At 39.7% G+C, this 25,397-nt stretch overlaps 1 protein-coding gene across 1 annotated transcript; it reads right to left on the reverse strand.

The window, feature by feature from the left end:
- Nucleotides 1–765: 765 nt before the first annotated feature.
- Nucleotides 766–22,407, reverse strand: RNF182 (ring finger protein 182). The gene is made up of 2 exons (XM_032182224.1): nt 22,375–22,407; nt 766–1,739 (listed from the first exon to the last, which is right to left on the reverse strand). The coding sequence occupies exon 2, from the start codon at nt 1,501–1,503 to the stop codon at nt 766–768; it is 738 nt and encodes a 245-aa protein (XP_032038115.1). The 5' UTR covers nt 1,504–1,739; nt 22,375–22,407.
- Nucleotides 22,408–25,397: the final 2,990 nt, after the last annotated feature.

Consider the following 25,397-nt stretch of genomic DNA (forward strand, 5'->3'; position numbering starts at 1 on the left):
CCTCAAAGAAAAACTAAGGCATATGCACACTTAAAAAGCACCCCTAAAAGAGAGCAAATGTGTGGCTGGGTCCCTGAAAGTACTCATTAGCAGCAGCTTCTCAGATGAAGCTGCAACTACAGGACAAGTAAAGTGGGCTTCTGTTTGGGGAAAGTGTTTTGGAGACACATTTTTAGCATGGGGAAAAAAAAAAAAAAAAAGGTTCCTCATGTCTCAGAACACAAAAAATCTTTGACCACTGGGCATCCCTCAAATATTTTTGCTGTAACAAGAACTGGAAAAAGAAATGGTAAGCTATTTTTCATCTAGTGTTAACTAACAAAGTGATTTCATTTGCTACCAGAAATGACAGATATTCCAGAGCATGAGATGCTTTGCATTAAGAGATGCTGTACTCTGAACTGGAAGGTGCCTGTTGTACTAATTTCTTCTATGGCAGATCCTGCAGCTTTAACTTACATGATCAAGCCAATACAAAGCAAAGAGTTACTCATCTGAATAGTGGCAGCAGGAGCAGGCACCAAATTTCCTTTATGTCTTTCTACAACCCAGCCCATTAAAATCAGCATGTAAATTTTATGCCCATTACTTAGCTAAAACATAAAACAAAAACCAATAAATAATCAAATAAAAAAGAACTGCGTAACATGGGTCACTGCTTCCATTTAGTGGTATGGACAACAATAAGAATAAATAAGAATACAGAGACAGGCTAAATCAACTATGCTACACATGGCAATGCATCTTATTTCACTGTATGTGTTATCAAGAAGACATGCAGTCTAGAAATTCATGGCAAACACACTGGCAAAATCCATAAACCATGAGAATAACAAGGCTCGAAGGAACAAGGCTTACAAAGACAACCCCAAGGGTGACTTTCTTAGATACCAGTAAGTAAATCCCTAAAGGCAAGGAACTAAAGTACAGCAAACCTAGCAACCAAACTAGCACCCGAATTGAGGTCTGGAAGAGCAAAGATGTGCAGTTCCACACTGTCCAGTTGTGGGACACGGTTGCAACAGAGTCAAAACTTGTAGGCCTGTAAAATTCCACCACGGGCGTCGAGCTCAGAGTCTGGGGACTTTCTCTTTGTACTTCCATGATTGTTATAACCAGGCAATTAGAAGAAGTGTGAGAAGGGCTGACCAGAGATGCCAACCTTTTGGGAGTCAGCAACAGTTCTGTTGGGTTGTCTGGTAGGCACTTCTTTCCCTTTCCCCCGCAAGCTAAATTCAGAAGGATGTTATTGTCATCAGGAAGACTACTAACCTCATCGTCTGGCAGGCACGTTTCGAACCTGCAAAACGGGCACACTATGACTCCTTGAGGAGAATCACCAAAGTCTATGATCTTGCAAAGGCATTTGGCACACACTCTGTGACAACACTCCAGCACTTTTGGTTTTCTCTGTCTCAGGTTGTAGCGGTTGTAGCAGATCTTGCACTCAAGCTCATCTGAGCTCTGGGTCTCCACAGACTCCTCTGGTAGTTGACTGGTCATTTCTTCTGGTGATTTGTAGATTTGTGGAAAGAGGAGTCAAGGGATAAAAGATTTCACTCAGTCTTATTTAGAACCTTTTCCTGATGAATGTATCACCCATCTCAGACAGGAAAAGAGGAGATGAAGCTATCAAAAAGCATCAGTAGAAGTCATCCATTTTCAGCTTCTGCTAGAGATTCTGTACTGTGTGTCCTCTCTTAGCCAGGCATCCATCTGAAAAAGACAACATGGAATTTCTGTGGGAATAAAAAAAGGAAAAAGCAGGTGAAACAAGGAAGTTATACTTTTTACAAGCTTAGCTTCCTTTGCTAAAAATAGCTCCACAGCATATTTTTTTCTATGGCATATGAGACCTATGTGGCAGTCATGCTGATAAAACTTCTCTGTGAATAACTTTGATTCCCTCAGCCCATGAAATTCTCAGCAGAAGATGCAATCTAATTACAGACTTGTGACTGCTTGTTTAAACCCTGGTTTCCTAAGGAAATGAGACCTAGCCTCTGGTGCTTTTTGTCTTTCTCGATAACTTTTGAACCTGCTGTCCAATTTCAAACAAATTGGCGGAGGTGCAGCAGTAGTGAAGATAATTAAGTTTCTAAAAAAGTAGTGAACACCAGCAGTAGTGTAGAGGAGGGAGGAGAGGTTTATAACAATCACTCTTCCCGGAGGGCAATGGTCAGTCAGCACACAGCCAGCTTCTGCTCTGAGCAGGCCACGTGCTGCCTGATGTTCAAGCAGAGAGTGAAACACAGGAGGAAACTGGTGATACTCTGGAGCAATGAAGAGTTTTAGGGGGAGAAGGGGACACAGAAAAGGACTGTAGCTATTTGTAAAGAAGTATATGGGGAAGTATGTCAAATTTGTAAATGATCAGGCTTTATTAATTTTGCTGCTTGAGGAACAACTCCTTTTTCTGTCTATTCACATAACTGCTAAACACAGAGCTGATCAGAGACCATGAAAACGCTAGGGTGAAGGCTAACGTGTCTCTCAAGGGCATTTTCCAGATGTACTGGCTTCCAAGAGTTTTATGGCTGTGACAGCTGTTTCACACCTCCGCTAAGGAGTGGCCTGTAGCATGCTTGCTCCGCTGCACTCCCGTCCTGTGCAGTGTTTTTGCCACCAGACACATCAGCCTCCCGTAACAAATGTTTTGTTGTATTATGTAACCACACATTTTTGTGACTTCAGGAAATAATCCGTGTATTAAAAACAAAACATTAGCCAGGGCTATGGGGAGTTATAATTACCAGCAGTCACAAAATGGTGATATCTGCCAGAGGATATAAACTTCTCCCAGATTCAAGCAGATGCTTCCTCACAAAGATGGGTGTGGCACTACAGTTTTGCAGGCTTTCAAGCTCTCTCCTTCACTGCCAGGCTACTCTTCGTAGCAAGAAACTTGCCCTGGCAATGGGTCAGCACTTGGGCCCAACTGCCTCTTGTATTACCAGTAAACTGCAGGCACATGCAATATGAAAGAAGTGGCTCTCTTTCAATAAACTCGTTTCTTGACTCTTGGTTTTAGTAAATATTTGGTTCCTTTCAGTATAACTTATATCTTCCTTAGTAAATTTTTACTCACTCCTACAAGGCAAAAAGTTCCCTCTTTCAAGAGGTATGCTCCTTTCATCAATGCATTTTACCTGTCAATCACAATGTATAGTAAAATTTCTTTCATGGGCTTTTTGCTTTTACTGTGCTTGGAGTATTTGCCATTCTGTCTCTTAATGCTCTGCACAATATTAGGTCTATTAGTGACTGAATTTTTAAAACACACCTCCTGGATTTTAAAACAAAGATGTTAACACTACAGACATTGCAATAATGAGAAAAAACAAAACAAAACAAAACAAAACAAAAAAAAACCACAGTGAAGAAAAAACATATTTCTGTAAGAATTTATAACAGACACCGCCCCCACCCCATTCATTTCTTTTTTCTGCCTCTTCCATCTTATTTTAGCGCTTTTAGTTTCCATCTCTACCTCACCACTGTTTTTGTTATTCATACTGTGACTATATTTGGAGTGTGCTCCACAAATTAGGCAATGCAAACACTAGAAGGTTGATCCATAACTTTCAGAGTGTAAATATTTTCCACAAGACAAAAAGTACGTCTCCTACTGTTCTTATAACCTATCCTTTATCCTTCGTTACACTTCAGGATTCCTTCTTCATTCCACTACCCTTTTTATTTCATTCCAAATATCATCTTTTAGATAACTTTTTGGCATATATAAATGTCATCAGATACTAACATACCAAAGGATGAAAAAAGAAAAAAGAAAAAAAAAACACACAACAGACCTAAGAAAGTGAAATGCCAACCCACATGAAGGCAGGTACTGCTGAAAAGTTAAGAAAAAAGCCAACAAACAAAGTTATAGTTTTGAACTTTCACATCGTGAGTATCATTAATTTTCTGTGCCTGAGGTGAACTCAGATCAGTAACACAGAATCATTTTGGTTGGACAAATCCCTTAAGATCGAGTCCAACCATCGACCCGATCCCTTGTGTCCCACTGATACACCATATCCCTAAATGCCATGTTCACACATTTCTTAAATACCTCCAGGGATGGCGACTCCACCACCTCCCTGAACAGCCTATTCCAGGGCCTAAACACCCTTTCATTGAAGAAATTCTTCCTTATATCCAAAGTAAGCCTCACCTGACACAACTTGAGGCCCTTGCCTTGCCCCTTATTGCTTGGCACCTGAGGAGAGAGAACAACACTCTCCTTGCTGCAACCTCCTTTCAGGCAGCTGTAGAGAGCAATACGGTCTCCCCTCAGCCTCCTCTTCTCCAGAATAAACTGTCCCAGTTCCCTCAGCCACTCCTCCTATATTTTGCTTTCTAGTCCCTTCACCATCTTCTTGCTCCTTTCTGAACACATTCCAGTAACTCTGTATCTTTCTAGCAGTGAGAGGCCCAAAACCAAACACAGTATTTGAGGTGCGGCCAAGCACAGAGGGACAATTTCTTCCCTAGTCCTGATGGCCACACTATCAGCTGGCTGTCAACCAGTAACCCCTGATCCTTTTCTTCCAGGTAACCTTTTCAGCCACTCTTCCTCATGTCTATATTGCTACATGGGGTTGTTACGACCCAAATGCAGAACCTGGCATTGAGCCTTGTTGAATGCCACACAACTGGATGTGGCCCATCAGTCCAGCCTATCCAGATCCCTCTGCAGGGTCTTCCTACCCAACTTGCTGTCCTCTGCAGACTTACTGAGGGTGCCTTCGATCCCTTCACCAAGATTATTAATAAAAATGTTAAACAAAACTGGCCCCAGTACTGAGCCCTGGGGGACACCACCTGTGACCAGCCTCCCACTGGATTCAACTCCACTCACCGTGACCCTTTGGGTCCCATTATCCAGCCTGGTTTTCACCCAAGAAACAGCACATCAGTCCAAGCCACAAGCAGCCCGTTTCTCCAGGAGATGGCCGTGGGAAACAGCATCAAATGTTTTGCTCAAGTCCAAGTAAACAACATCCATAGCCTCTCTCTTGTCCACTAAGCGGCTTATCTTATCACAGAAAGAAATCAGGCTAGTCAAGCAGAACCTGCCTTTCATAAACCCACGCTGACTGGCCGTCTGATAACCTGGTTGTCCTGTATGTGATAGCCTTGTGATGGCACTCAGGATTATCTGCTCCATGAGCTTCCCTGCCACTGAGGTCAAGCTGACAGGCCTGTAATTCTCTGGATCCTCCTTCCTGACCTCCCTGTAGACTGGCATCATGTTGCCAAATTTAGCATTAATAGAAAGAGTAAGGACTCTGTTCCAAGTCCCAACTAGTAAATTGGGATCATTTGCTTCATTTCCAGACAACAATGATTCTCCCATTGTAGTTTCATTCATAAGCTATTATACGAATTATTTTCAAACTTTTTACTGTATGTACTGTACAACAGAGATACTTTCAGTACACTTCTCTCTTCACAGCCTCTTCAGAACATATTAACACATTAAAACATCAGTGATCGTTTGCCATTTTCTTTGATTCAGATGTTGCATTTTTCCTTATGTATTCTAGCGTGATTTGCACTGACTGCTACTTTGCATTTATACATCCTTTCCTTTGAAAACAAAAATGTATCCACTGATTCCTATTAATATTCAGACTTCTTTTATTTTTACCTTCTCAGATCTGTTGTGTTTAGGTCCTGCTTCCATCTTATTCTCTTACCTGATTTCTTAGGGAATTTTCTATTTTTTTCCTCAATACCTACTTTCCCACTCATTTTTTCTATGTTGAAGACTGATACCTTTTTGAGCTTAATATGCCACGTACCCTAAAAAGCTCTCTAACCAAAGACATGGAAAAATATTAGAAAACTGAAAACTTTTAATGAAATTTGACATCAAATTGACCCCATTTCTTGAGAAAATTAGAAATTTCTTGAGAAATATGGCCAACTATTACTCCTTCAAGCAACTTATTGTCTAAGATTTTCTGCCTTGTCTTTTTGACGTATCCCAGGTGAATATTTACTAGAAACTGGCAGAATAAGGAATAAGGAAATAAGAATAAGGAAAAAAGGAACAGATCAACTGGTGCACCTCTGAATTCCAGTTCCCTACCAAAAAGGTAGCAATTCACATACATCTGCTTGCTGTGTGTATTGAAAGCAAGAGAAGCTGCAGTAGTATGAAGAAAAAGGGAGTGTGTTTGTGTTTTGTCTTCCTCTTCTTTAAGACACTTTTTTATTATTATGATTATTCCATGATTCAGTGTTCTGGTATCCTTAATTCACTTTATGTGGTCTGTATGAGCAGCTTTGCCCTTTTTTTGACTGCGGTATCAGACCAACAGCTGCTTGTGTAGCTAAACATGTCTTGTAGATGATCACTCTTTTATTTTACGTATGAATTCCTTTCTACAAGAAAGCTTAGATACCTTTTGCTATTCTGTCTTCCACAGAACATTTCTGATGGGATCAACACAGTCCAACTGCAGAACTTTTCATTCCAGTGGCTATTATGAACAGCAGCTTTCAGAGCAAACTATAAAAAAGCTAGATGTGTTCAATGATAACAGCATCCATTGCACTTTACCCAAGAACAAGCAGATCTATTATTCTATGACAAGCACTTGCCTTTTGTAAGAGTTCTGTCTTGGTAAGGACTGCAGCAATGAATCCATCATTCCTGTTCACTTTAGTCCTGGTGCTACTCCAACTCCCTCTCTTCCCCATGCCACCTGGCCTGTACCTTAAAGTCTGATCTACTTGACCTTTTTACTAAAAAGGGAGAAAAGCTGAAGACAGAGAGGCATCCTGACCAGATGGCAGAATGACAGCAGCCTCTGCAGAGATCCAGCAGACTGCTGGAGGGCTGCCCCAGAAGCAGGGGGAGTATCACCCCCTGAGAGCAAGGGAAGGCCATCCACAGAACCAGACTGAATAAAAACAGCATGTTCTTGTGTGCCACCCCAGACATGGCCAGACAGAGCGTGATGGACTACACCAGCCTGAACGAGCTGTTGTCCATCCATCAGATTGCTACTAATCATGGCTTGGAAGCAGGCTGCAGGCTTTCATTCCAGGTGTGGAGTGAGGTGAATGGGCTGTTCAGTGTGTTACGGCTGCTCTTTGCACTTGCCTGTCAAACATTCTGTAGGCAAAATGTGCTGATGAGGGGCCAGAAACAATTAGTTGTAGATGAAACTCTCAATCTCAGAGCTCAGTCATGCTGGCCTGGCAAAGAAAATGGGAAATTTGTGCTTCCCTTCTCTAATGAAAGATCATCCTTGCCCAGTTTATCAAGCCAACCTTTTATCCTTTATCTCTAACACTTCATTTCTGTTAATGTAACCATAGGTTATATGTGAAATATTGCCAAATTAACACGAGGTCAATAATTAAATTGCATATGATATCATCATCCATAGAGCTACCCAAAGTGATATTCTGAAAGGTTTTCAAAGTGTTTCTTCTATATGCAAGCTATTTCTATTTAGGGAACAGGAGAATGAAAAAAGTACAGAAGGAGAAATAAATACATAGAGACTTACTTTCCAAGAAAAAGAAGTTCTTGCAAAGGTTCATTTGCAAGGAAAATTCTCCTCCACACGGGGAAAAACTGGTGGAAGGGAGGGCAACAAAATTAGTAGTAAAGCAGGAATACAGCTGGGAGATCTTTCAGTCTGATTCTGGTGAAAGAGAGGAAGTAGTCCAACTTCTCTGGTTTGGATGGAAATACCCATATGCTAAGATTTATGTTTAGACAAATATATTGGGTAAATCCCATTTACTAAAATTACTTCTGTTAAGTAATCCAGAGTTATCTTTACAGATCTGTTATTTTCTAGCCTCTTTCAATATTATCTGCTAAACACTCTGAAGTGCTATCTCTTCCAGCAACCACATATTCACAAATGTTAGAAATTCACTCGGAAAAAAAAAAAAAAAAGCCAAGCAGCTAAAGAGAGAAACTGTGTTTTGAAAGAAGCATTTCAGAAACATATCAAAATACTTTCCTTCAGAAAACTCAAAGAAGCTCTTTGGTCACTTCTGGCTTCCCCAAACAAACTGCAACCTCTTCTCCAGCACAGACCAGGAAACAACCATCTCCAGTGGACCACTGCATTCACATTCAAACAGCTTTGCAGCATTCTGACTCAGCAGGAAATGACCATTGCATAGATTCTTCCAGCTTGTGCTAAGCACAATGCAAAAAAATCCCAAACAAACCAAAACAAAAAACCCAAACTGCTTTACTAATCTCACACTTGAATAGAGGATATTAAAAGTGCCAGCAGCTATTGCATGTCCAACCTGCTTCATGCCACATTTCTACTAACATTGGATGGGTTTTAACAATGGGCATTTCCTTGTCAGCGCTCATCAATGTGTGACTTTGCACAAAAGCTACAGAATGTGGCATACTGAGCCACATTTAGTTTATGGTCAGCTGTATAAACTGCTATGAAAAATGCCTTTTCATGAAAGCAGTTTTTAATGGGATAGGAAATGAGGTAATTTCTCAGAGAAACCCCCAAAATACACAGAAGAGAGATTCTGCTATACACGCAACAAATATTTCTATATTATTGACTGCTTCACAAGTAACTAATATCAAATACAATTATTTTTATAAGAAGTTTTTGTTAAAACATTTGGAGTCTTTGCCTGATCTCTCTTAATCCTCTACCATACTATAATATGAAAAAAAAATACCAAATCTGGGAGATCAGAGCTTTTCACTTTCAAAGCAGAGTTAATGGGGCTCTGATCAGTTAGCATAAGAAGTCATGGAACATAAGTGCATTATCTAAAATAGTAATAATAAAAATAAACAGTTAATGTGTTTGAGTTTTTTCTTCCTGCACCCCCACCAATCTGGAAAGTAAGCAGAGAGATATTTTCAGCTGACACAGGGTTCACTCTGTTCTATATTATGATACTGGCTCTTAGAGTACCTTCTACAGCCTTTGCATGTACGCATTCAATATCACCAGATTCCATTTCCTCTCAGCAATATCATTTGCAATACTTTTTTGTTATTCCAATAACTTGCATTATGTGTCAGGTAGTAGTGGAAAATGGTATGAATAAACAGTGAACGCCTTATTGAAACCACACTATTCCTGAATGACTTTCATTCTAGTTGGAGGCTACTACAGTACTGATATGAATCTTAAAATTGACTATGATGTAGAAAAGAAATGCTTTATTAGTTAGGCTTGTAGACACAAGCAAAACCTCTTCCAATAATTCTTGGGATTTTTTTTTTCTCATATATAATTCATGAGCAATTTATATAGCAATACACTGAATGACTACTTAATGTGACATACGGCTGTGGGTTGCTTTGTGGCCTCTTTAAGAATAAAACCACTAAAGGACAAAGGATCTGTTCTTTTAATAGTTGTCCATTTAAACAGACTGTTAATTATACTAAATGAATAAGTAGAAAGAAAAGGCTTGAAATTTGTATCTAAAATTGTAACAAGTTTAATTCTAGAAATATGCCTGTTGAACAAAATTACTTTTTATAACATGTCTTAATCGATTCACAACCTGCTTACTTGGGCTGGTCTGGCATTTTCTCTTGTACTTTTTTCTCACTGCCAGTGGCTTTTCCTTTATGACTCTGAAACCAAGAAGTAATTTGTTCCAATAAGAAAATATTTCATGTCACAACTCATTACCTTAAAACCATTAATTTAGAGAAAGGTTAGACATTCTCTTCTTTGATAGCAGGGGTGTTTTGGGGCAGTTTTCTCAAATAAGATGTAGTTCCATTTATTTTGCTTCAGTTTTTGTGTCCTTTAAAAGCTCTTTTGAGAATTCAAGAGACTGTAGGACACTGATTGTAGAATATGACTTGAAAAGACACAAAATGATAAAGAAGTAAAAAGCTGGCCCAGATTTCTTATTATAGGCATATTTAAATACATGACACATATATCTATCACTTATCTTTGAATTACGTGTTATTAAAAGACATTGCGATTTTATATTAGATTTTGGAATATCTGGAAGTTTACCTCCTTGTTTTGCATGCTATTTTATGTTTGAATGTAAGCAATTGAAAGAAGTCCAGAAGTACAAACAAATAACTTAAAAAAAAATAAAATTACCATTGCACTAGAAGATGTTGAGTGACACACAAAAACATGAAAGATCCCCCAAACATGACTGAACTGGTTTTCTTCTCTTTGGGCATATTTTCTGTTACATAATTTGGAAGCAACCAGGTGAGACAAAATCACGGAAAATTAATCTTGATTACATCATTCCATGAGAAATTCCTCTTCACACAGGGGAACCATTTTAATGCATTATATTAAGTTCCAATTAACCTTCAAAATAAGATTTAAATAGGAAATGTTATATTAGCTTTGTCCTAATGGAACTAAAAATAATCCCAGAATAGAACAAATCTGTACTTTTTTCTTCTTCTGTTGCCATTAAGAGCAATCTGCCCAACACTTAAGGATGTTTAAGTTGGTTCATTCTGTTTCAGACATTTTTGAGGATATGATTATATAAAAGATTTTATTATTCTATGTTATTACAAACAGAAAATAAAAATGGTGGGGGAATTATACAGGACAGTACTGACACCGAAGGTTACGCGTCAGTTACATATAATTGGTAACAAGGTTTCCTGCTTCAATTAGTTACTTCAATTAGTTTGAAAAACATAGGTGAAAATAATCTGTATTCAACAGAGATTTACACCTATAAACAACTATTCTGGGCCTAGTTAATCTGCATTGCAGATTATTCCAATAGGTTGAAAAGAAAAGGGATGGGTCTCAGGAAACAGTAATTCAACCTGGATATAGTGAATTGTGATTTTAGTATTTAATTTAATTCACTTACCTATCTAAAAATAGTTATGGCTGGGATGAAAATTATTCTGGCAATGTAGCAATAGTTGGCATGTCAAACAATGGCAGAAATTCCATTTTCACTCAACAGCATTATGCAAGATTAGAATTGCAATGATATAACTAAGAAAAAATGTTTAAGAATCTTTTATATTTTTTAAAAGAGCGAGCACACAAAAATCCAGACATGAAAAAATACAGTATTAGTAGAGCTTTACCACTTGTCAACAAGCTAAATTCTATGTCTTCATCTGTGTTCATGGAAATTGAATGATCACAACACACAAGTATCAATTGGGAACATTAGCTTTGACTATAACGTGTATCCCTCTTACTGAATATCTGCAGTAAAAGGGCCATTTGGCCTGATTTATGTACAAGGAAAACGATATTACAAACGTGCTAAACTCCTTTTAACTGCCTATTTTTTCCAAGCACTTGATATTATTACCCTTTACCAACCAGCCTTATTTTCAGCTAATTTTAAAAAGCATTTTTCTTTGGTAATGAAAGTTCCCTGAAACAATAAAAAAGAAAAATTTCTTGTTATATTTTTATACTAACAGTAAGCAAATTACAATCTATGACCCGTATGGTCATAAGAAAATGATCTTTTTATCATTTTCCTTTTTTTCTTTTTTTTTTTTTTTTTTTTTTTAATCTGAGTGCTTCAGCTGAAAATGAAGAAGTATTACAGGAACTCCACTTCTGCCTAGCAGTGATTCACAGTTGCATGGTTACTGCATGTAAAGAAACCAGAAAAATACTCAGAAACGTTACTGCATGCACACCTGTAATTCTAGACGCTGGTACATGAAAAAATAAAGAACCAACATATTTGAAAAACACAGATGAAAGAGTTGAATTGATTTGTATCAAATGATAGGCACAGCTGTTATTTTATGCCACTGAGGAATACAGGAATCTTCTTAAACAACCAACAGCAGCTTAGACTGTGCATCCCTCTCACATGTTTCTGATAGGAATATACTGCCACAAAGGCAGCTAATCCAATCAAATCTAAATCTGATCAATTTGAATCTGCAAAGCAGTTGGAAAAAGTGTTTCAGCAAGAGTTGCCTAATTCTATTGTAGGACAAAGACAACCGAGGCTTTCCTAATTTACCATCATCCAAAAGAATTAGACTGGTCAATTTTCATTGGAAAATTGTGGAGGGTATGAAATTGTCGTTGCTTTGAGCAGAGCACATGGCATTTTGATCTTATTTGTAACTATATAATAACAGTTGAAATGTTGAACTAAATCAAAATGTTTGAATGGTACTCACTGAGTACATTTAAAGCACAAAATACAGAAATGGCAAACATTGCTTCAGGAATTAAGGAAGTAATCAAGTCATACTCAGAAACGTGGCTTGTCTATTAAAATAATTAGAAAGGACATAAATAATAAAAGGGAATTCTAAAGGTTTTAAAAAACAAAAATAAAATGTCCATTGAGATTTACTACACTCAGCTATTAACCTGGTTTAGTGTAAATTAATGACTGAGGCCAGACCTTGGTATTTTCTTAACTGGACATGATGAATGGGAATTTTAGTGCAAGTTCAAACTAGAAAATAGACCACAAATTCTGGATTTCCTTGAACATAATGAAAACCCCAGCAACAAAGCAGCTTTTTAGTCAGTATTCCCAAGGTTATCAGTTTTTCTAGTACTGTAGCGCAACTGAGCAGCTTGGCTGAGGCTTATGGAATAAAGCAGAAAATTAAAAACATTTCTTGCCTTCTACTAACTAAGAAAAGATATTTTTATAGAACAGAAACATTACCAAGAACATTTTAAAATACCAATTGCTTTAAATGACAACCTTTTGTTAAAATAATTGTAATAATGAAGCTCTTCTGCTCTCCTTTTACACAAGCAACTGGACCATTCAAGAGACTCCTGTTTACTACATAAGTCTCTTTTCCAAGAAGGGATACTAGAAAGATGAGTTAGTACGTGACCTTATTTACTAGACATTACAGGATAACACATATTTCAATATGCCTTCATTTCCAGTGTACTGAATTCATATAATTTGCAAGAAAGTGATGATTTAGAAAAAAAAGAATACTGAAGCTGTATCTATACTGTATCTATTTAACAGGTGAGAAGCATTGGCTTTCATTTATGCTATTACTTTTCCAGGGAAAGCTCCATATTTGAAGCACCAATATAGCATATTGCTGTTTGATAGCCTACTAGACCATGGCTGTTAAGGTTATGAGTATTGCACTAATAATCAGTTCAAGAGGCAGCGTAGCATCCACTGTGACCCTGTGACTTTCTCACATCTCTGCAAACATGGACCACAATTTATAGCAAGTTCGAGTACCTTTATCCTTGGGCTTGGCTTCTTGACAGAAGGAGCTCAGTGAAATTGAGTGAGATCCAGTTCTACTGTCTTCTTCAGAGTCAAATAATTATTCCCTGAGGACATCTGAGCTTATATTTGTCCTCTGCTTCTGAGCTCGTATCTGTCCTCTGCTTCTGGAGGGCACCCTCAGAAAGCACACCCTAAAGGACATTTCCCATTAATTGTGGTGGGCATATTTTGCAACAGCGGGTACATCTATGATTTTATCAGAGCTTTTTGAGCTCTTTGGCATGGCGGCTGGCTGCACAACAGGATCTCCCCTTGAGCAGGGATCCCTCTCAAGGTCATGTCTGCTGCAGAGATCCCTTACTCATATGAGATCCCTTGCCACAACAGATCCTTGGTAAGTGATTGATGAGGAGACTTTCATCTGCACTTACTCAAAACTTTATACTAACATTTCTATTCATATCATGTCTGGTGGTGTTCCTCCATTCAGATGCCAGACTTCTAAGTTCTGTTACGCTAATTAACGTCTTGCATATTTGAAGAAACAAGGCTTGCGGTAGGTTTAAGAAACTTTAGCTGCTGTGATTTTTCCCAGACAAGATGCAATTTCTGCAGGCTGTTACAGAACACTGCTATGTGGATGGATCAGAAGACAAAAGGTGGATTGAGGGAGAAGCAGCTACTCAGAGAGGGAACGTTAAGTTAGGTGGATTCACCAGACCAAATGATTGCTGCAAAAAGACAACCACATGTCGCACAGCAATGACCACAGCTTTATATGCCAGATCAGGACAAATGACCAAACTGATCTGTTGTAGTTATGACTTTACAGGAGTAACTTTTCTTTGACGAGGTTATCTCTAAACAACTTATCCAGTTTCCAGATTAGTTGAAAATGCTAAGTTACGTGTTTAAACAACAAAAAGTTATACATACACATCTAAGATTGACTTCTGAGGAGAAAGCTGCTTTCTTGTTCTAAATGCAGTGCATGTATTCTGATATTCGAGTTATCTGCATGCAATTATATTTTTTTATATATGCATATTGTGAAGTCTTGCAAACATCTGTGCTTTATTGTATCTAAATCCAGACAGGAGACATCCTCAGTAAAGAAATGTGATGTCATTTAGTAATTCATAAAAACTGGGGGAGACTGTTCCCTACCCAAAATGATAAACCTGTTTTAATACACTGGGACGTGCAGAAAGGAACAGACAAGATCTCACTGATGGTGTTTATGAATACACAAATTGTGGCGGCCTCACTGGCAGGATATCGAGTCTGAAGGACTTACTTCATTCACATAATGTTCGATCAGTATTTGATGCACTCACACAGAACTGGTATCATGTCCAAATGAAACACTGGTCTCATTTGTCTCATATTCTGTGAATATAGCAGGTGGAACCACTGTAGCACTAGACCATTGGCTTTTGAAAGATCCTACTCACCAGCAGTAGCAATCCATAACCATTTCACCTGGTAAGCTTTTGACTCACTTAAAAAAAGGAAACTAAGTATTATGCTTTACAATTGGCTTTAAAGATTGGATGACATCTTGCAATGACACCTTAATAAGAATGTCATTAAGCACTGAATTTAAATGGAACAAAAAGGGCCCTTCAAAGTAAATGCCCACTATTTTTTCTAAGCACTCTGCAGTAATTCTTACCCTTGCTTATACCTGTGCAAAGCCATGGAACTCATTTCTATTGAGTCAATGATGCTGCGTGTGTGCAACACAAAAAATACAATTTGCAAGATTGCTATCTCAGATTCCTGGGATCCTTACAGAAGGGAGTCTTGAATCAAGAGAAAACAGACAGCAGTGGTATGATAAATCTGAAAGAGTTTTATGTATCGAGTGGACAGAGGGAGGTAAGTGCAAGTAAAGAAAATCTACAGAAATAAATTTCTAAATCAGCATGCTATGGAGCAGAAGCCCACAGAGTGAAAGAAGGTTCGAATGTAATAAAAGCAAGTTTGAGTTGATACACAAGGTGAATTTATGGGGAGTTTTAAAGATTCAGAATGACATGGTTTAGGAAGACGGCCAGACAAGATAGAAGGGGCTTAGGTATGTGGAAGGGAAGCAATAAAAGTGTCAAGCCAGCTGGTAAAGAGTAGGTTACAGGTTCTGCGCTACAAGTTACAGGAACCAAAGTATCACGGAATCATCTAGATTGGAAGAGACCTCCAAGATCACCAAGTCTAACCTCTGAACTAACACTAACAAGTCCTCCACTAAACCATGTCACTAAGCTCTATCTAAACCTCTTTTGAAGACCTCCAGGGATGGTGACTCCACCACTTCCCTGGGCAGCCCATTCCAATGTCTAACAACCCTTTTGGTAAAGAAGTTTTTCCTAGTATCTAACCTAAACCTCCCCTGGCACAACTTCAGCCTGTTCCCCCTCGTCCTGTCACCAGGCAGGGAGAATATTCTCTCATGGGAGAATAGACCAACCCCCACCTTGCTACAGCCTCTTGTACAGGTACCTAGAGAGTGCGATAAGGTCATCCCTGAGCCTCCTCTTCTCCAGGCTGAACAAGCCCAGCTCCCTCAGCTGCTCCTCGTAAAACTTGTTCTCCAGACCCCTCAATATTAAGCCGTAGGCAGAGGTAGGAGATGAGGAAAATTTTCTGTGTTATACAAAAATCAGTAACAGGATAACATGGTATTGAACAATGTAAAAATAAACGGAGAAATCATATGGCTTCTGTTGCCTACCATGCTGATGAGAATGAACATGATAAATACCAACATGATAAAGCAGGAGGGGACATAGGAACAAAACCTAGAATTCATTTTGATACTGGAAATACCAGATTAAAAAAAAAAAAAAAGTGAAATGCTAGAAAAGTAGCCGAAGTAAAATGTAGGATAAAGCTGTTTAGATTTTGTTGTATAACCAAATTCTCTCACTACCAAACCAAGCTCAGTGATGCAAAATAGTAGGTATAAAATCCAAACCAAACCAACCAACCAAAAAAAACCAAAAAACACAGGAGAGACTGGGAGTGGAAGGGGAGTGATGCAGGGAAGAGACACATTCACAGCACTTACTCCCTGAGTTGTCAGGCCAACATGACAAATGGCTTGGTTCTCTTAAAAGGAAATTCTATTAAGGGTGAAGAGTGGGCAAGGAGTGGATGATGGGATTCACAGCAAGTCTTTTAGTGCTTGTAAAGAATCAGTATTTACTCAAACATCCAAACTAACAAGCACAACACCTGGGCTGCAGTGGAGCTGACAGACATGCATGATTCCAAATAACATGGGTCTATTACAGCATTACAGCAGAGACCAACAGTAGGGATAATTTGTGGCTCCAGCCTCAGAGTCAGCACAATGAAAAACAAGATGAGATGAAGCCTGCAAAGTGAGGAGTTCAGTCTGGGCATTATTTTATATATATATATATATATATATATATATATATATATATATATATAATATTTAAAGAGGCTACATAATCCTCATTGTTTATGACTGATCCCATCCCAGGCAATGACTGAGATGACATTTCAGTCCCAGCTCCCTGAACTTCAGAGATTTACAGCTTTCTGACCAAAAAGACCCACTGAATGGAATTTTTTCAAGTCTTGAGATTATTTAACAGACGGTTAACACAATCTCTTTTGGGGAAATGAAACTGTAGCTTTCATGCTCTGAAGATGCTTCAGGATTTTTCTTATACCTGGGTGACTCAAAACCATTTCTAAAAAAAAGAAAACCAAAAGCTTTAAGTGTTTCCAGTGAGGACATAAGTATTTGGAACAAAAGCAAAATCCCAAACGTGAGATTTAAGAAAGGACCATAAAGCTATACTGATCTTACCTCCTGTGCTGTGGAGTCTGTGGAACATACGCCACTAATTCCTGCAGTTAAATCACAAAATGACAGAACAGTTTGTATTGGAAAGGAACCTCAGGAGGATACCTGGTCCAAACCTCTCTTCCTGAAAAGTCTAGAAAACAATATTGCAATGCTGTGTAACAGTTGCACCAAGATATATGTAACTAGGTAGTCTGCCCAGCATTCAGGGTGAAGATGCATTCCTTGCAATGACATGGTGGATGAGGTATGCTGGCTATCCAGTCTACATCCTATCTCCCCATTTCTTTTCGATGGGCAACCATGTGCTGCTTTGGATGCACCTTTTGTTGTCTTTAGGCACCAACAGAGAGCAGCCTCTTTGTGGGGTCCCACCTCTGTGAGTCATCAGCATTTACTCACTGACTTTTATCCCCTGATATTGGTGTCTGGAAAAAATTGCACCTATGCAGATGTGTGCTGTGGTCTTGATGATCTGCTAATCTGGGTGCCATCACCAGCTATCCTTACAACTCCTGCTGTTCCTCCTGGTGCTTCCACACCCTATTCATACCAATCAAGGTTCCCATTGCAATTCTCTACGGAAGTAGAGACAGTTCTCAAGGTGTATTGCTCAGGGTCTTATCCATTTCAGTTTTGAATGTCTCCGGTGATAAGGTCCACAATCCTATCCACAACCCCCGCTAGGCACACATTCCAAAGCCTGACTCACTGAAAAGAACCTGCTCATATCCCCGCTGGCTCTTTCACTGATTCTAGGGGCAGATAAAAGGCAACTGTCATACCCACACAGCTACCCCTCACACAAAGGAAACGAGATGATGAGGAAGGTCTTAAAAGCCACACAAGGCTGTAAGACAGCAGGAAGTCGAATAGAGTATGTGAGAAGTTTGAGAGGTACTGACATCTGCCTCCTGTGGCCAGTACAAACCACTTTGTGCTGCTCTGGAGAAACAAAGCTATCTTAATTCATCCTCAATAATTCCTAATTAAGAGCACACCAGCTTGGAAGTGTCTGCTACTGCTCCTAGATTTATTAAATACACCCCAAGTCCATCTGGCAGATAACGTTTTACCCCTTAACTATATGGAATTGCCAGCTGGGTCACTGCCACACTCAGGGATGATTAGACTCCAAGTTATCCATCTCTTTTCTACCTCTAAGAGGCTGGCCATTCAGGGAGTGCCCTCAGCTTTAGCAAAGGTAGAGTTTTTGTATGCCTGTCTTCATCCATGGGCCTTTATTCATCACACATTCATGGTACTGTGAAAGAACATTAAAAGATGCACACAAACAAGACTGACCCGTTGTGCATGAACTGCACTATCAAATAAAGTGTGTGTGTACGTGCATGCATATTTTACATGAATGCTCACATTTTCAGATATTTTTTTTTTCTAATATAGGACTTCTTTAATGATTCTGATTTTCAAAAGCAGGTCTAACATACAAGGCATTTACAGAGGAGGAAACATTTTGCCTCCCACACTCTACACTTCCATGTTTCTGAATACCTTACTGTATACTGGGGAAAACAGAGATATACAATACTCCAGGATAAAAACTGAGATTGTTATTTTCTCATTGAAAATGAGCACTACCATCTCCTCATAAAAGAAATCACACAAGGTAGAATACTGTTGCTAATGCCTGCTGATCAACTTGCATAAAACACAGCATTTCTGAAAATGCCAAAGTAACTCAATATATTTCTTTAAATGTTACCTTGATAATGTTTTCATTTGCAAGTAGCATATTAAATCCTCTAGCTAAATGTTATTGTATCTGACATTTCATGAAAAGTATTTGGTCACAGTTGTGTACTACAATCAGTACTCTGAAGGGATATTGAGGGAGACAGCACACAAATACAGAAACCTATCTCCTACCCAAACCCAAGCCAGAGAACACAGGATGTCTCTATTTAAATGCTGATTCAAGACTGAAGAAAATAAAGATTTAACAGAATTATCAGGGAGTTACTTAAGTAACAGAGAAGCTCAGTGTAAACAGTTTAAAGCTGGGATGCAATGCTGTTATCACAATGCCTTGTGTTAACTATGATGATTGCTCTTTCCGGCCTGCCGGAGTGATGAACAATAATGATTGCACAATGCAAGATAATCACCATTTAGCTAATTCACTCAATCTAGGTGGGGGAGATCAAAGATGCCTCTCTGCTCCTCTCTTCCTTAACGACTGCCCTTATAGGCTCAAAAGGTAACTAAGAGAAAATCTAAAAGTGGTTCAATCAGTGTGTATATCTGCCTAACATACCCCAGAGCCTATACACCAGCTGCTGGAGCAGCAATGGCCACAGCTTTCAACCCCAGTCTTCCCAGGGCACGCGGTGCTGCAGAGCAGTGCTATGCTACTGCAGCTCCCAGCTCCAGGCCTCCAGCTCTCCACAGACCATCTCCAGCATGACAGTGGAACTGCCCTTCTTTGCTACTGTGAAAGAGAAACTGGACAAAAACGGACAGCTTTGTGGACATCTGGAGCTGCAGGCAGGCAGGGAGCTCTGTCAGTGTCCTTGTGAGAACCACAGGGCTGGCCGAACAGGCCTCAGGCCCATTTCCTACCATGACAATTCCCCGTGGCTCGCCTGTTAGAGCTTTGCCCATTGCTGAAGGCACGCTGCTCGCTGTCTGCTGCCTGGCATGCTGAATTTCTTTTGCAGAGGGTTGAATACCCATTCACATGTCTGACTGGAACCCTTCTTTTGCTGGATAGGCCGCTGGGTTTGCGCGGGGCAGCTGCTCAGTATTTGCACGCCAGTCCGAGTGGCCTTGCGTGGACAAATGACGCCATTCCTGGAGCAGGCTTTGCGGGAACTGTGCCACTGCTTAGTGCTATGAATGCTGATGAAATTGCCTTCCTAAGACGTGTTTCTCCCCTCGGAACAATATGATCTTGCAATCTATGGATTCACTTTGAATTTTTCAACAAGTCTTTCAGGCTTTGTCTATTATCTGAGAGCTCTACACTCCTTCAATGTATTCTCTACAAAATTTGTTATAATCATTGCAGTGTGTACTGGTTGTCCAAAGTTAGACATTTTAACACGCATACTGCCAGAATAGAAATTCATTCTCAACCACACATCAGTCCAGAAATCCCTCTCCCCCTCTCCTCATCCGTATTTTTCCCCCATAGACCCATTTCTTCCATTTTTCCTACATAGAAAAAAAACAAAAACACAAAAACAAGAACAAAATGCACAAAAAAGAGAATACCATTCCAATCAATTTCAACTAAAAAGTGATGCCAAGTATCATTTATATTCTTTGCAACTTTCTGACATATCCTACCTGCTGTACTTCTGCCTGTTTAGACCCTAAATTCTGTATAGCAAGGGCTATAAACACACACATGAAGTTTTAATTTTATGCATATACAAACATCAAGGCAAGGGTTCATTGAAGCTCTCTCTCACCCCAATTCTCCGAACTTCCCAATACAAATATAAATGTTCAAATGCAATCAAAAGAGCTCCGGGTCAGAAGTAATGGTGCGATGTTGACCTTACTTCTCAATACAGACACTGACCATTGTATATTTTCTTTCTGTCTTGGGAGTTACTATTTGTCATAGCATTATATTATGCTTCTTTTTGTGATCTAAGAGTGTTTCACTTTACACTGCTACTATGTGAGCAGCAAAATACAATATTTAAAATAACAGGATTAAAATAAAGGATTTTGAAAATCCTTTCAAAAAAAAAAAAAATAAAAATATGTTTTCTCGTGAGGTTGGCTTTCCTGCACTCACACAGACCACAAATGAAAAGAGTTGTGACAAAATTAAGTTTAAAGACACAAAACTGCCATTGAAAGATATGCAGAGTGAAGCAGTGAAGGAGGAGGCAGCAAATATGCAGCAGGATTGGATTATTGCTTGTTACAAGTTATTACTACTTCAAGGTCAGTGGGTAGACACTGTCTTTTGGACGTCTACATAGAATTATGTCCAAAGAGGCTCAGTACTGGTCACATTGTGTGAAACTGTTTCTCTGCCTTGAGCAACGAGTGTATCTGTGATGTCAATCGACACCCTTTGCCTATCTGGCAAATATAAATGTGCGCACACGCACAAGTATTTTAAATTGTGCAAATACAATGGCTCTCTTGAGAGGGTAGCATATATAAATTTGTATGCATATATATATTTGCATATATAAATTTGTATGTGCATGTGTCTGTGTGAACTATAACTGCAAAAAACCTACCTCGCCCTCTCAAGAGACCTACAGAACTTCAGATATACACACACACAAGACAAACAGCTAGTCAAGCATCATGATATTAATGTTATTTATACTGAAAAACAAATTACAAGACCTGTACTACTGACAAACCTTTTTTATCGAATATTTTTCCTTCACTGATACAGAAAAATAAGCAGAAGACTTGATTTTAATGGAATGAATTCAGAAGGCTGTTTAACTTATTCCTAGCCACATCTGAATAAGAAAACTGCATGAAAAAGAATAACCCCAAGAAGTTTCTTTCTACTTATTTTCTACTTACTTTTTTACTTACTTTCTTCTTTCTCTTTCATTATGGTGACATGCTTCCCTCCTCCCTGACCCAAAATCAATGAGAACTTGTATTTTAGTAAGACTATATCAAGATGCATTACTGAAGCATTATATTTATACAGATAAAAACATTGAAAATTATATTCAGTCCCTAACAAACACACTTCAGCATGATTCAGTTGTGTTGGCCACATTACAACAAATTCATAAAAATAATCGTTATAATGCAAATGTTGCTAAGTCCATAAGCACAGCATACCACTATGGGACAAGTTGTCTTGGGAGTTACACCAAGGGAAGGACAGGGAAGTAGCACTACACTCAATTTTTCTCCATTCCAGGATTATAAAATGCTTTAACTTGCCTGTCAGGTGACAGAGACAGGCAAAGCAGTCACATAAGACAGATTCATATCTTCTTAACAGACAGATGACATAAGATTTACTAGAAACTTAATTCATCTGAGAATTTTTTAGGATCCATCAACACCCAATATTACTGTTCTGTTTTTACATCACCTGCATGCCATTAATTTTCCATTCAGCTTCACTCTTTTTAAGTCTTGTAAGAGCTGTTTCTCTATCTCCCCATCCAGGAAAGCATCCTTCTTCAGATTCTTGAACACTTGTACAAGTATGCACGTGCTTAAGTTCCACTAAAATTATGGAATTATGTATGCTCAAGTATGATCTTATTGTCTGAAGATGATTTGTATTCTAGGATATTATTTGGCAAAATATAACATATAAAATAGAGATGTGATTCTTGAGAACACATTTTGGTGAGCTTCCAGGAACTTACCTGCCAGATGCCGAGCTGGCTCACAGATCTGGCCTCTATCTATTCATCCATCCATCACCACATTGCCTGAATGACTGATAATAAAAACAGATGATTCATCCTTGGTATGTTCTCTGCGCACTTTTTGTCCTGTGGAAGACATTAACACCTTAATCATAAACTGCTATATTTTAGACTAAGGGAAACTTACAGCATAAAGAGGGAAGTTTCTGTCTTAGTAGATAGATGTTTATTCCTAATTTTTAAAAGGCAGAGGTGGTTAGAAATGAAGTTTTCATCATTAGCTGATCTTTAAATGAGCAGGTGCCCATGCTTGTCTTCTCAAGTGTAAAATATCACCTGATGGCCAATGAAGAACATAAGCTATACAGTCAGAAGACGCTCTCCTTTTCTGTCTTTTTAAATAGATCAGACTAGAAAGATTATTTTTCATTTCCATGTACTTAACAACTGCTATTCAAGGTGTCACTGTTAATAGCATAAACATCAAGGACTTATCTCAAGACACCCACAGGGAGGATGGGACAACTTCAGGTCTGCCATGGAGGAAACAGGAAGATTTATTTCAAAATATTGAACAATACTGAGCAACCTTATATCTAACTTTATGTATTGGATTTACATGACAAGGGTTTGGTAGCAGGAGGCTGCAGGAGTGGCCTCTGTGAGCATGGCCCATGTCAGATCAGAGCCAGCTCCAGCCAGCTCCGAAAGGGACCTCCCACAAACCAGAGCTGAGCCAGGGAGCGATGCTCGTTGGGCTGCTGTGAGGGCAGATATAAGAAAGGGAAGAACTGCTGCACAACAGCAGCTGGGAGAGAGAGGAGTGAGCACCAGCCCTGCAGCCCCCAGGTGAGTGCAGCAGGAGGGCAGGAGGTGCTCCAGGCAGGCAGCAGCAGTTCCCCTGTGGTCTGTGGAGAGGCCCCTGGTGAAGCAGGCTGTCCCCCTGCAGCCCATGGATCCCACACGGAGCAGATCTCCATGGTGCAGCCTGTGGAGGAGCCCCCGGTGGAGCAGGTGGATGTGGCCTGGAGGAGGCTGCGGCCCATGGAGAGCCCCCGCAGGAGCAGGCCCCGGGCCGGAGCTGCAGCCCGTGGAGAGGAGCCCACACAGGAGCAGGGGGCTGGGGGGAGCTGCCGCCCACCCGTGGGGGATCTGTGCTGGAGCAGTTTGCTCCTGGGGGATGGACCCCGTGGGACGGAGCTGTGTGGGAGCAGTGCTTGGAGAGCTGTTGCCTGTGGGCAGCTCATGTAGGATCAGTTTGGGAAGGATGACATCCCGTAGGAGGGACCCCACGGGGAGCAGGGACAGAGAGGGACCATGAAGGAGTGGCAGAGATAAAGCATTATGGACTGACTGCAGCCCCCAGTCCTCCTTCCCCTACGCGTCTGGGGTGTGTGTGGGGGAGGGATGTAGAACAAGGTGGATGGGGGAAAGGTATTCATAGTTTGCTTTTATTTTCTTACTGTTCCAGTCTGCTAGCGATAGGCAATAAATTACATCAATTTCCCTACATCGAGTCTGTTTTTTCCATGATGATAATTGGCGAGTGATCTCCCTGTCCTTATCTCAACCCTTTAGTCTTTTCCATCATATTTTCTCTCTCTCTTTTTATTTTATTTTATTTGAGGAAGGGGAATAAGAGAGCAGTTGTGGTGGAGTTCAGCAGCCCAGCAGGGTAAAACCACCACAATTTATAAGAGTGAAGGGCTCTAGTGGTGCCCCTGAGTGCAACCAGATACGAAATCTGGAATTATCAAAGCAGTCCTTGAGCATGAGGGACTCTCTACTGGAAAGCAAATAATCCAAAAGTATTTAGAAGTCACACAGGACAAATCACCACATATGAGAGCTTAGCAACAAGGATTTGGCAACATTGGATGGGTAAGGGGGGCAAAAACCAGCTGTTTTTCCTCTAGATACAGTACCATTCATGCTTGGGTGAGGGTCAAACTAAGATATTTTGCACAGTTCTGTTGTTCACACGCTTAAAAGGATACTGAATGATTGGTCAGGAACAGTGAGATCAGTCACTAAAAATTATTCATGAACTGAAAAAAACTCTTTTCAGTGAAGGCTTTAAAGAGCTCAATCTGCTTAGCTTATCAGTGAATGAGAGGCAACTTGATTACAGGAACAAAGCATCAGGTACAAAAGCATTCCTTGATTTAGTGGACACAGTAAAATGGCTGTAATATTTAGCTGTGATTTGTAAAGCAGAGCCAAGTACTACCAAGTTACAAAACATCAGCTTTCTATTGAGTGTACGCATTACGATAGCTTCAGTCACACAAACACACAACATTTTCTTCTAGAGGAGGCTTCGCTGAGTGTGCAGGATAACTGGTGGTTATTCAGTGAATGTTTTATTCTCTTTATTTGTGGCCCCACAACTCACTTGTTGTATGCCATTTAAATCTAGCACCAGACATAGCTCTGCTTCTTTCTGCATCCACTTCCATTTGGCTGTCACTTTAACAGCATATGAATGTAATTCATCGAACTGAAAAGATACAGGAAGATAAAAGCCCTCATAACATGCATGTTATACAATGCTTCACCTGGATGCAGGGCAATTCAAATCCTACCTAAAATTTCTCCTTCAAGTGTTTGTAAACTTCTAATTACCTAAGCTAAGTATTTTCTACTGTGGCAGAAGCACTGACAAGCCTTTTCAAGCTTTTCTAAGAGTTACTTTGAGAATTATTTTAAGAGTGAAAGCCCAAGATCAGCTTTAGGTTTGAGTGGGTTTGTTTCCACCACAGAATACTGTTGTGCAGATGATACTCCAGATCTCCTAACATATCAGGAACCAAGTGGCTTTGGCAGGTTCCTGGTAACCTCTTCCTCTCAGTACCTGCACTGTAGCTGCTGCAGGGTCTACCCATACTTTTACATGCAACTCTTCTACACAATAGAAGCTCCGAGGTCAGATGCTTTTTTCAAGGAGACTCTGATCAGGTCACTGCTCGTGAGTCACCAAGGGTGGAATATTTCCTCTCTGTTCATAGCAGCCCATCTGC

This window comes from Aythya fuligula, chromosome 2 (assembly GCF_009819795.1).
Source record: "Aythya fuligula isolate bAytFul2 chromosome 2, bAytFul2.pri, whole genome shotgun sequence".
NCBI lineage: Eukaryota > Metazoa > Chordata > Aves > Anseriformes > Anatidae > Aythya > Aythya fuligula.

What these genes read in the sequence shown, in the direction of transcription:
- RNF182 (XM_032182224.1), bottom strand. Translation starts at nt 1,503, where the DNA reads ATGACCAGTCAACTACCAGAGGAGTCTGTGGAGACCCAGAGCTCAGAT.